The sequence below is a fragment of the Nestor notabilis genome, unplaced genomic scaffold (assembly GCF_000696875.1).
Source record: "Nestor notabilis isolate BGI_N333 unplaced genomic scaffold, ASM69687v1 scaffold24509, whole genome shotgun sequence".
NCBI lineage: Eukaryota > Metazoa > Chordata > Aves > Psittaciformes > Psittacidae > Nestor > Nestor notabilis.
The window spans coordinates 12,030-24,727 of record NW_009943646.1 but is presented as its reverse complement, the minus strand read 5'-3'; the positions used below and the strand labels follow the sequence as shown (position 1 = coordinate 24,727).

Sequence of the window (12,698 nt, the reverse complement as noted above, 5' to 3'; positions counted from 1 at the left end):
AAAAAAAAGAGAGACACATACAAGTACAATTTCAAACTGAATGAACATTTGCAAATGTTTAGTGCAAAGTAATTATGTAAAAGCTACATTTTATGAAAGTTTGTGCTGATGTGTTTGGTAGGTTTTTTTTCTCTTTTTTACCCTTTTACATCCATTATTTTAGTTACATAAGGTTTCACTTACCTACAGTACATATGCATTGTGTTAGGTCCCATGCAAGTGGGAATAATACCATTAGGCTCTGTAAAATGTCACTCGTTCTCAGTTAGGGAACTGCTGAATTGGTTTAACAGTCAGGTTCCTGGCACAGGGCACATCCTGGTCTCATGGAAGTGCTCAAGCTTATGTTTGTCTCATCCAGGTGCACGTGGGGATCAAGCCAAGCTGCTTCACGCCTTCAAACTCAACCAAAGGTCAACGCAAGAAGTTTAGAAATCCACCATTTTGCTTTAAGCCTGTAACAAACTGCTCTTAAAAGTAAAAGCCTATTCACACAAAGTTATATGTAATGACTGTAGTAATCAGTTTATTACACAGATTAATCATTCTTGAACGTACAAGCTCCAGGGGAGCAGTTGGGTCTTTAAATACACACAAGTTTGTCTGTCAAATGGATTTTTACCCTTACATCCAGAAAGACCTAAGCAGTTAAAAAACTTAAGAAAAAAAAAAAATAAGAGCTATTAGCTAGGTATTAACTGAGAAACCACATACAAACCCAAAGAAGTATGAAGGAAGGGAGAGAGTTGAAACAAATCAACATCACTTGATGCACTAATAGCTCCAATCCATTTAAATGGTGACCGGTTAAACTTAGACCTTAAACACAGGATGTGGGTACAGTTTCTCTCATTGGTCATAACATTTACCTAAGGTGTAGGTCCTTCAGAATAAAATGAATACAGAAACAGCTTCAAGTTCTTCACCTTGCTTTTCATAACTGTTATGAGTTTAAAAGGATTCCACTTAAAATCCTTCACGGACCAGCAACACTGTCCCTAGAAATCTGAACTCCGCCATCACTCTCTCGTTCACATTTTACTACCCAATTTAAATTGAGAGGGAATGCTTTTAGGCTCACAAAGTTATGACTGAAGAACCAGCTTTTCACACACACACTTCTCTGCTAGGAGTCAATGTTGATACGGGGAAATACAGTATTTCTATTTTGTTGTTCCAAGTATGTACAACACGCAGCACTGCTGTATCAGGTAAACATGTGCACAGGGGAAGATGAGGCGTGGGCTCATAGAAAGCAGTCAAATGGAAATCAAAAGGACTTTCTCTTTCAGAGTTCCCCTATCTTTATTTGTAGAGGTTATCCAATAATTTCTTTAATTACATCGCGTACTTCTGAGTCCATTCCCGAGCTATTCTGTTGTACCTGCATGTACAAAGAGAGGAGTTACTCAACGTAGCATCTGAACAGCATTTCAACTCAGCAATCTACACATGCCATGAGCTTACACTCTCTCCAGCATGAATTTGTAAAACTGAAGAGCAAACTAAACATTAGGCAAACAGGGGAAAGCAGAAAGCCCACAGTATTTCATGGAGAAGTAGTAACTAGTCCCATTCACAACAGGGAGAGGAGATGGTTGTGATTCCAGCCACAAAATAGAGCTGAGTATCTTCAGGAAGTCTTCACCTGCACCTTCTCCAGCCCCCAAGCACTGCATCCCTGGGGAAACTATTACTGCAGGGTTTAATTTTGACACTCGGGAAGAGAGATTAATGTGTCCCACCTCATTCTTCTTCCCTTGCAAACTAAATCCCAGTTCCTGGTATCTACCCAGCTGCCAAACCCCAGCAGCCTTGTTTCTTGCTACACAGTGAATTTGGCCATTTTGATGACTATGAGGATATAGTGATTTGTCCAACAGAATTTGGTTTTATTCTGAAGGCACAATATGCTCCATTTCCTAAATCACCTGTAGCTTTTCCACTCAAATGCCCTTCAGAGCCAGAGACACTACTAGAGGAAGCTCAGGATCTGTGTGTAAAACAAAGCAGCTGTGATTAGCAGTACTGCTAGAAGCTTATTGCTGGCAACAGAAGGCAAGTGTTCTTATTCTACAGGATTTGTATAAAAAGCCTAAGAAAGAGTAAGAAAAAGCAGAACTTAGGCAAGAAGTCTCCCAGCTGTGTGCACAGCTAGGTTCTTGTGCTGGGATTTAGCCTGTACACAACATTCTTTAGCTTAAAGAACTGGACACACTAACAAATGCTCTTGCCTTCACATCACTGTTCAAGAGACTACTCAAGAAGCAAGTCCACTCATGTCTAAGCACTAAATGTCCAGGAAAAAAATAGGAAAAAGCCCTGCATGCATTAAGTTCTGTCGGTCACTGTCAGCTGCGCCTCACAATACATACTGCTTCTATTGCAACTCTCATTAAAACCAGGCTGCATGAACTTCTCTAACACTGCTTCTCAAGTATGCAGTAAGCAAGTTTGTGGATCATTTTCCCTGTCTTGTTCTCCTAAGATGATCATGTAGCTTCAGAACTTAAACACTACTGATCACAACTGGAAGGGAACAGTGAGGTATAAACAACACTCAGGAAGCTGGTGCTTTTCAAGTGCTCAAGAGCACTAGAGTTCTGTCTACTCTTGTTGTTTACTCCAGAGAAGCTCTGAGCCCTCCTAACCCATCTCTACACCACTTGTTCTTCCCTTGTGTTGTCAAATGAAGATGAAATGGTATTTTTGTTCTTCCTTTGCCTGTGTGATTCCATCACCAATAGCTACCAAGGAAATAGTCTCCCACTGGAGTAACTTGCTCTCCCTCTGCTGGTTATGTGGAATTACAACAGGCAGGGAAGGCTCAAAGCTGGTCACATTCACCTCAGAGCTCCAGATCAAACAGATTTGCATTGTTCACTTCCCATTTTCATTAAATCAAGCAAACCTGTAATTAACTGCTACAACACTAATGAAAGACCATTGTGTGGAACAAAGATGCAGCAATAAAACCACACAAGTACAACGCCTCCACACCCTTCACTTCTCCTGGCATATACACCTTTGTCCTACAACAATACAGTGCTGTTAAGATACTGGTACTACAAGTCCCAGAGGGAGAAAAACACCTCTAAAGAGACCACAGTTAGAGTGAAAAAGGCAAACCAAAGTTCGCACTCCTTTCCCAGTGGCAGGTCCTTTCAGTTCCCATTTACTATTGAAGTATGGGTTCTGCTCTGTCACACATTACATGCTTTTTGGCTTCCATACTCACTTTTCTCTATCTGTTTTGTAGATCCGTGCAATCTCAGGCACTAAAGGATCATCTGGATTGGGATCACACAACAGAGAACAGATGGACAAAAGTACTAGGGGGAAAAAGAGAGAGAGATTGAATTAGAGTTTAAGTGCAACTGAAGACACCTCCAGAAGTCAGCCCATGCACTGGCTTTCCCTCTAGCAATCAGTTAGCATCACTTCAAATAGCCAAGGAACAGGGATCCCACATACACAGCCAAGTGATTCTGAACAAAGATCCTTACCATTTCACTGGGCAACTTTGCATGGCCATGAGTTTTTAGCTATCACCACAACAGGTAACCTCCTAGATACGTGTAGCTGAGTACAGCCTTAAAGCACAAGGCAGAAGCTGAGAGCCTCCCCAGGAAACATCCTTGGTTTTGCACCTGAAATTCAGTTTCTCCCTAAACCACCTCACTGTTAATGACCTGCAGAAGTAGCCAGGTCCAAGTGAGATGAAGGAGGCATGAGCTGCTCACAACTACAAGAACACTTATCTTGCAGAGAATTAAGAGACCTTATCCAATTATTTTTTGAGCATATGAAAGGTTGAGATGCATTAACTGTATTATAGTATTCCAAATGAATCAAGCAAGCATAGCTTACTGCACTCCTGCCAACCACAAAGCCCTGAACTTTCAAGTTCCACTATAAATATGTGCTGTCTGCATCCCAGAAGCCACATCCCGCTCGGCACAGCATCAACCTTCCTCCATGTAAGGAGTCAGGAGGCTGCCTGCAAAGCCACAAATAGCACATGCACATTCCTACGTTCACACCAAAGTAAAGGCAGGAAGCTATAAGGAAAGCATATTGGGACAACACTCCACAAGGCACGTCAGGGACATCTTTGTCGTCCCCCCTCCCAAGAAATGCCAAACATTCATTGTATTGATTAAAACAGGCTGAGAGAAAAGCAAACAGTGCCACTCCATATGTGCCTGCACCACCAGGAGAACAGCAGAGCTGTCATAGTGCATCCTCCAAGCAAGTTGGATATGACAGCAGTTCAAAGTTTGAAGGCACTAAACAGAAATCTGCTCAACTTCCATCACTTACTACTGTGCTACAGAGCAGGAGGCAGAGCTCCATGCTGAAAGACAGCAGCTGAGAATGAAAGGGAACAGCATCCACCCCGTAACTCTTTAGTGGTAGGTTAGAACAGAAGGCACAAGCCAAAGAACAGTCAGAGAGAAGGGGGAAAAGAGGTCTGAGATTCACTGCAAGTAGAAATGATTTTTGAAGTGGGACAAAAAGCACGTTCCACTGTGCAATGATGGGAGCTCCCAGGACCTTTTGTTTGGTTTTCCAAAGGGTATTTTTCCTGAAGGGTTCTGTAGTCCCTTTACTAATGAATTAATCAACTTCATGTTAAAAGCTTCTAGAACAAGTTTAGTAATAAACTGTTCTTTATTTCAGTGAACATATCTCTTGTTCTAGAATGAAGAACCTCCTCTTCCTCCTGTTCCTCACTGCCTACTGCACACTCGAGAGTTATGAGTTTCATTCTTCTCTACCATCCACTGCCACTAAGACCATTTATTCAGCTGCTTCTCAGAAGAGAAGCTTCAGCACTGTTCTCCCTCCATGTACACTAAGTAAAACTCACAATAGCATTCAGCAATGGGAATCTCTGTCCCATCTTATACCCAGCTGCTGCCACATAGTTTAACTTCAAAACTGTCATTTCTTCAGCTATTTCCCTGTAGCTCCTTTCTTTGTATTTGTCAGACTGCACTGCTTTGGTCACTGAACTTTCTTCAGCTGGTAGGGCAAGCGAAACAGTTACTATCCATCCCTTCCCTTCAACAGAAACCACAGGGAAACCCAAGGTGCTCTGCTCAACTCTCCCTCAAGTTTTATCTTACCACAGTCCTTGAACAGCTAAGGACTCCTCTGAACAAGATCACAGGATGGTTTGCGTCAGAAAGGACCTTAAGATCATCTAGTTCCAACCTCCTGCCATGATACTGCTCACCCTTCAGCAGCAGAACCAAGCTGTGAGTCTCTCCAGACCTCCCTGTCCTCCCTCACTACCATCCTGCCCCTTCCCCCATCACTCAAGGTGCCAGATGGGAGTTCCTGCTCTTGCAGCTCCCATCAGCCTCACAAAACCCCACCATCTCCTCAAAGCACTGAGCAGACAAGGTGGTGGTCGGCTGTTGGTCAGCATGGGCACCAGGAGGAGCAGGGCCTTGCTTTGTGTCCTCCAGAGAAGCAGATGATGCTGCCTACAAGCCAGTTTTGTCTAGCAAGATGCAAGTCTGCCTCAAACAGGGGCAGAAAAGGAGAGAGAGAACCCTGTCCCAGTCTAGGAGGTTTAGTTTTTGGTTTGCAGGTATCAACCTGAGTGTATTCTTGCTACCTGCTGGCCATTAAATAAGGATCTCCCACATCACTAGTACTTCTTACTAAAAGAAACAGGCTGTGGTTTGTTAGAACTTAACCAGCAGCTAAATGCTTCCTTTGATGAATTCTGTCAAATCTAATCACTTCAAAAAACATTTCATTCCTCAGCAGTTCACTGATGTTGTAAGTACTATCACTCCCAACATTAAATAAAAAATGGGCACAGCAAGTCTTTTAAGTCTTCGTTAATCAAAACCCTTCTTCCCTGTGAGGGTGCTGAGGGGCTGAGGCGCTGGCCAGAGAAGCTGTGGCTGCCCCATCCCTGGCAGTGTTCAAGGCCACGTTGGACACAGGGGCTTGGAGCAACCTGCTCTAGTGGAAGGTGTCCCTGCCCGTGGCAGGGGTTGGAACTGGATGGGGTTTAAGGTCCCTTGCAACCAAACCATTTCGAGTTTGACTCTCCATTATCACTGTTCTTACTTTCACATCTTTCCCTTTTTATCTGTATAGACTCAGCACGAAAAACACTGAGTTATCTAAACTGGTTTAAAAGCCTGCTGAGCCCAGCTATTTGTCCAACTTATATTCAGGAAGTTTATCTCTTGAGGATTCCCAGTAGAGTGTTGCACATGTATGTGTGTTACAGACCAACCAACACATTCAGCCTCCAGACCACTACAAAAACCCCCTGTAACAAGGTAACTTACAGACTTTAAGGAGCCAAGTGCAAGAGGAAAGAGGAAGTAATCCTTACTAAGGTCAGCTGTGTATAGGGAGTTCTCTGATGCATCACAGTAACTAATTAAGCAGTACGGTATAGAGTCACCAGACCACCACCTTCTGCAACAAGTCTTACTGCAATGAATTCCACTGCAAAGCCTTGACATTTACAAGTCAAATGACTCCAGCATTAGAAGGTGACAATTAAATAGTTCACAAATCAAATTTTCTAACCACAGGATCAGGTTGGACAAGTCCACCTGAGTACACGATGTTGTTTTACACCCTGTCCTTCTCATCCTGCATGGCCACTGGTGAAGCTGCTCCAGTGGCAGCAGTTGGGCAATATCCCTTTGAGTCTCACTGGAAGGGGCACAGCAGTACAAGTGTGCCCTGTTCAGGATTTAAGTTTCCATTTCTGTCAGTACTAGCAAACCAGATAAATTTTACTTCCCATAGGCTCAAGTACAGACTTCTCTGCTCTTCACTGTCAAATCAGCCCAGTCTGCCACAAAATATTAAGCAGCTTAAAACATCACCAGTTGAAAGCTCCCTTTCATTCCAGAATTGGTTTTGCTTTGGTTTACTTCCCAATCATGCTGTCCTGGTTTAGGCTGAGATAGAGTTCATTTTCTTCCTAGTAGCTGGTGCAGAGCTGTGTTTTGGCTTTAGCCAGAGACTAATGCTGATAACACAGAGATGTTTTAGTTGTGCTCAGTAGCACTTACCCTGATCAATGACTGTTCAGTCTCTCACGCTCTGCCAGTGAGGAGGGGCACAAAAGGCCAGGAGGGAGCAGAGACAGGACACTTGACCCAAACTAGCCAAAGGGGCATTCCATACCACAGCACAGCATGCCTAGTATAGAAACTGGGGGGAACTTAACCAAAAGGGCCAAACCACTGCTTGGGTGAGGCTGGGTATCTGTCAGCAGGTGGCAAGTAACAATCGTCCCAGACTGGTTTGGGTTGAAGGGACCTTAAAGCTCATCCAGTTCCAACCCCCTGCCACAGGCAGGGACACCTTCCACTAGAGCAGGCTGCTCCAAGCCCCTGTGTCCAACCTGGCCTTGAACACTGCCAGGGATGGGGCAGCCACAGCTCCTCTATACCAGTGCCTCACCATACAACCAAAAGCTCGTGCACTGCCATGGAGCAGCCAGATAAAACAGGGCAGCATCACTTCCTCACCATCATGGCAGTATCACCAGTTCTCAGCACTGAGGCAGCCCATCCTGCCTGCTCTGTCCCAGGTGAATGACAAGTATGACAAGTATTAGCCACTAAGTTCTTTCTATGGAAAGCAATTTGTCACCCCCCTGGAGACCAGGCCCCAGGCTCCAACAGACAGAGCTGGGCTTTGCGATCCAGCTCATCCAGCCACGTTTCTGAGTACGTAAGTAACAAGGTCTGTCAGCTCAGGTTTCATGGAGCCTGGTGCTCTGGAGATTATGAAACATCTCTGCTAGCACAGATTTGAGCTTGGGACACATCCTGCTGCTGAGGAACTCTTAATTCTGTTTCCAAGGCTTTATCCTGCTGTCCTACTTCTCACCCCAGCTGAGGCTCCTCCTCTGCTAACCATCAGCAGCCTGACAGCCAAAAGCCTCCTCATCACATACCACTACCACATACATCTCTACCCCACAAAACCAGGAATCCCAACTCCTGGAAAGTCTTTGCCTTTACAATCGCTGCTTTGGAGTTCCAGGCTCCAGACCTTTGAAGCTTTTGAGGCACAGAGTTGTCAAAGTACCAGTGCTGACAAAAATGAAGCTTGTACCATTAGAACAGGACTGAACACAGCACTGCCCAACAAGATCAAGTGCTAAGGACCAAACGAGTGGCTTCTGACTATGAATGGGCAAGATGCATCTGAGTAAACCTCCAGCAGCTCCAGACTCTGCTTGGATTAAATCCTATTTCTTAATCACAGCCCCAGTTCAAACACCTTCAGCAATCTTATCTACTCTTACAGAAGTGTACCTTTAAATCTGAGCAGCTTAAACTTCTTGCTTCACAGCAACTTGAATTCCTGCTAAGTCAGTTCAACAATTTCTGGTGACAAGAGAGAAAAGTTAAGTTTTGCCCAGTGTATCACAGACTGGTTGAGCTTGGAAGGGACTTCTGGAGATCACCATGTCCAACCTCCCCAGCCCAAGCAGAGTCAGCCAAAACAAGTTGCCCATGATCATGCTCAGATGGCTTTTAAGTATCTCCAATGTGGGACACCCCACAACCTCCCAAGACAACCTGTGCCAGTGCTCAGAGCTTCCTGATGTTCAGACAGATCCTCCTGTGTTTCAGTTTGTGCCTATTACTTCTTGCCTTGTCACCCTGTACTGAGCAGAGTCTGGCTCTGTCATCCCTGCATCTTCAAGTATTTCTATACATTGATAGGAGCCCCTGAATCTCCTCCAATGGGACATGATCCAGTCTCTTCATGTTCATGACTCTTCACTTGCCTCTCCCCAGTACGCCTGTTGTGTTCTGGGGAGCCCAGCACTGGACATGTGCTCCAGGTGCCCCACCAGTGCCAAGCAGAGGGGAAGGATCACTTCCATCCATCTTTAGGGCAGCCTCCCTTCCAGCAAGGGCAATGTCCCTGGGCAGCCACACAAGCAGCTACACTGAAATTGCAAGAGATTTTGACTACAAGCATTAAAAGTTTCCCTCAGAACCCTAACTCAGCACATGTGGAGAGACTGGTCCATGCTATGATGTGACAAAGCCATACCAAGCAAGCTCAGGCAGGTTCCTGGGTACCTGGGCATTCCCACCCAGTATGCCCTGTAAAGCCACTTTTAACACCTCTAAAAGCAGCACCACAGAGAATTCCCACTGCACTGGGCATGGAAGAGTTTGAACAGTGTGAGCTCCACACAAGCTCATTAGTTATAAAGCACAGTGGGGAGAACTGGGACAGGACAGAGTAAGTCAGCCGGATCTTTACTGTAGAACTACTTGAGTTCAGTATTAACTCCTGCCCATCTACCTGCCAAATACAAAAGAAAGCAGGATTTCCCCCTAAATGGCTGAGAACAGTGGCAGTTGTGTAAAACCTCTTTATTCTCCTGTTAAAGGCAAAAGAGATTCCTATTTATGCAGACTTTAAGGTAACGTTTTTAAGCCTACACATTCCACTTAAGCTTTGGAGTTTAAATTAACCACCAAGGTGTGGCTAAGGCTGTATTTTGAGATTATTTATTCTCCAGTAAGTATTCCTTAAGGAACACTTACTCCAGAGTTAATACAAGGAAGTTAGCTATTCTACTGAGACTCCCAATGCTTGAGAACCTGTTTTAACAGGACTAGAAGGGATAAACATTTAGAGAGATAGAACAAGACCCTGAGATGTGGTCACCTCTACTACCCTGGCTAAGAGCTCTCCCTCTGTAAGCAACTTGATCAAGGGAAAGTTCCTTCTTTATTTAGTGGTCTGAAATAGAACTGCTCATAGCCCCCAAGCTCAGGCCTGCACTACCTCTGCCACCAAAAGGGGCAGGTTCCCAAGCCTATGCCCTTGGGAGCAATCCACCATCCTCCAGAGTGTAAGCAGCCACTTTACCACTTCACTGGGATGATGAAGTAGCACTGATGTGACTTCTCAGTCTTTCCACCATGAAGCAGCACTGTAATTTAAAAGGAAGCAGCACAGAAAGGCCACACTGATCCCATGGCTTACTCCAACTAAGCCACAAGGATAAGCTTTGAGGAGGATAAAACAGAGTTCAAGGCAGAAAACAGGAGATGTTAAAAGCACACCCCCAACTGTATTTGGGTTGCAGAATTAAAGTTAAGATCTATTTCGTGAGGGATGCCTCATCCCTGGCAGTGTTCAAGGCCAGGTTGGACATAGGGGCTTGGAGCAACCTGCTCTAGTAGAAGGTGTCCCTGCCCATGGCAGGGGGTTGGAGCTGAAGGAGCTTTAAGGTCCCTTCAAACCAAACCATTCCAGGATTAAAGCTAACAGACATCCATAGGCAGCCCACTTATGCCCTTAACTAGCCTCTTAAGTTCTTGCCCCATCTTCCAACTCTCCTAATTCCAATCTTCCAGTATCTTCAAACATGCCTATACAGTTGTTTCAGCCTCTCTAAAGCAAGAGAGATTACACACCTCCAACTATGGCATTTTAACCAGTTATATGGCAATTTAACCAGAAAACAATGGGTGGCAGGACTCAGTACTAACTTAATGCTTCCAACAGTAGCCAATACCTGACAGGAAGCATTTGTAAGGAAAGCTGTGCCAACCTGGCAATCATTCCCCTTTCCTGACACTTCTACAGCTCTGTCAACTCACAGTAAAGACTTCTAGCTTCATGCATGAGCAGATTCAGTGATGTCAGACAAGGCAAGATATTATTTTGCCTTTCCATCTATTTCTATAAACTGATTCTTTAGCTGGACAGAGGAGGTTGGAACTTCTGAACTCAATAAAAGGGAGACAGTTGTGATGTTCAGGAGAGGTGCACCAGGACTCATCTGTCTGAACCAAAAAGCCTCCAGGAACATCACATGTGGCTGGAGAGAAGAATTAAAAGCAATAGGACAGCCTCAGAGGGCTAAGACACCATGAAGAGGATACTGAAATTAAATGGCATAACTGGCAGTATTTGATTATAGAGACACTGTGAAGCTATGAAATAGAATGCTCAAGGTATGGTCCATGCACAGAGACCCAAAACTAATGCTCAACAGGCACAGCTCAATCTACAAACTGTAGATCTACAGTTTCAACAGCCGGGGGGGGGTGGGGAAGGGGAATCAGTAAAATTCAAACCTGGGTCTTCTTTCAAGGTGTTTAAAGCCTCCTATTTACATTAAACATGAACCCTGCTCTAGCAGGCAAAGGATGGATTCCAATGCCCCACAAGCTAACAGAGTTCACAGGGACCAAGATGTTGTTAGCTAAGTATTAAGACAGTGCAAGCCAGTTAAGTTTTAACATGTGTTTTAGTAGTCCCTGTCACTGAAAGCTCTGTTAGAAAGTGACCATCAGGGACTTCTGATGTTCTCCTTAAGATAACCAAGAATCAAGCAGCTTTAGTGTTGTTTTTTTAAAGCCACAACTGTTCCCCTCTATATTTTACTTGGTTTGCAATCTTCCATTGACAAAGGCCAAGTTTAATCTCTGGCTTGAAGTAACAAGTATTGAGAGCCTGAGGTGAGGTTACAAGACTATGGAACTCAGGAGACAGGAGCAGGTTTTACATTCTAAATCCAAGTGAGTAAATCATTTCAGCAGAGTAAAAGTCAACGAACATTGGAGGTACCTTTTGAAATAGTTAGTGCTGGGGACCACTGTGATCGTAGAATATCAAGACAAATGCTGCCATTACTGTTAATATTTGGATGATAGATTCTTGTTGTAAATGCAACCTGCAGAAGAAGGAAAATTTCAGTGTAGGCTCACAAATATACATGACACCACAAAGAAATAAACAGATTTCTAGCACTCACCTTAGGTGGTTTGAAGGGATAATCTGTTGGGAAGTGAATTGTCAAGAAGAATACTCCACCTTGATAGGGACTGTCATTCTGTTAGTGAGAAAGAATCATTGCAGGTTTGAGAAGTTAGAACAAGGCGGCTAATCAGAAAGAGCCAGGAACATCAATTCTCTCATACTTACTGGTCCCATTATTGTAGCTTGCCAATGGAACACTGCAAAAGAGAAATATTTACTTCAGTTTGGAGAATCTCAAGTAACAAACTACTTTCTTCCAGACAAAGCAGTACAGAAAAGCCCATTTTAAAAACAAAGCCTTCTGAAAGGCTGCAGGGAAGCAAGCCAAAGAATTAAAGAGGGCGAAGTACCCAACACTCCACAGCCACTTGCTCCACACTTTTGAGATTGGTGTGGTACCTCAACACATGTGCCCTGCAAAACACCCCCCTACAAAACACATCCACGCAGTGAAGAGTCACCTTTTCACCCTCAAAATTGTGAGTTCAACTTTGTGGTTTCCAATGAAGCACCAGAATCAAAGGGCCCTGTTCCCAACAACTGCCCTTGTGGAGCAAGCATGACCTCACATCTTTCTTAGGTAGGATGTCTCCTACACATATCTATAGTCAAATGGAGAGTAAGCCTAAGCTTTGTATATACCACATGTAAAGATGTAACCTAAGCCAGTGGTATCTTGACTGAATCTTGAAGCTTGGCCTCCACAGAGGCCTCAAGATGTCATGAAAGTAGCAGGAAGCAACACAAGGCTTAAGAGAATTCCAGACTGATGGTCTCCACTCAACATTTGGGACCAGGGTTAAACACTTCAGGTTAAATGGACAAAAATCAAGTCTCACTCGTATGCATCTGTCCAAGAGAACATCTTAATGTGGTAATACAGAAGGTTTGTGGAG

General features: G+C 44.2%; 1 protein-coding gene across 1 annotated transcript; it reads right to left on the bottom strand.

The window, feature by feature from the left end:
- Positions 1 to 499: 499 nt before the first annotated feature.
- Positions 500 to 12,019, bottom strand: UBE2U (ubiquitin-conjugating enzyme E2U (putative); the record flags this gene model as incomplete). The annotated part of the gene is made up of 5 exons (XM_010022045.1): positions 500 to 1,384; positions 3,239 to 3,332; positions 11,611 to 11,716; positions 11,798 to 11,875; positions 11,968 to 12,019. Coding segments are annotated over 5 exons (376 nt in total), but the record flags the coding sequence as incomplete, so codon positions are not given.
- Positions 12,020 to 12,698: the final 679 nt, after the last annotated feature.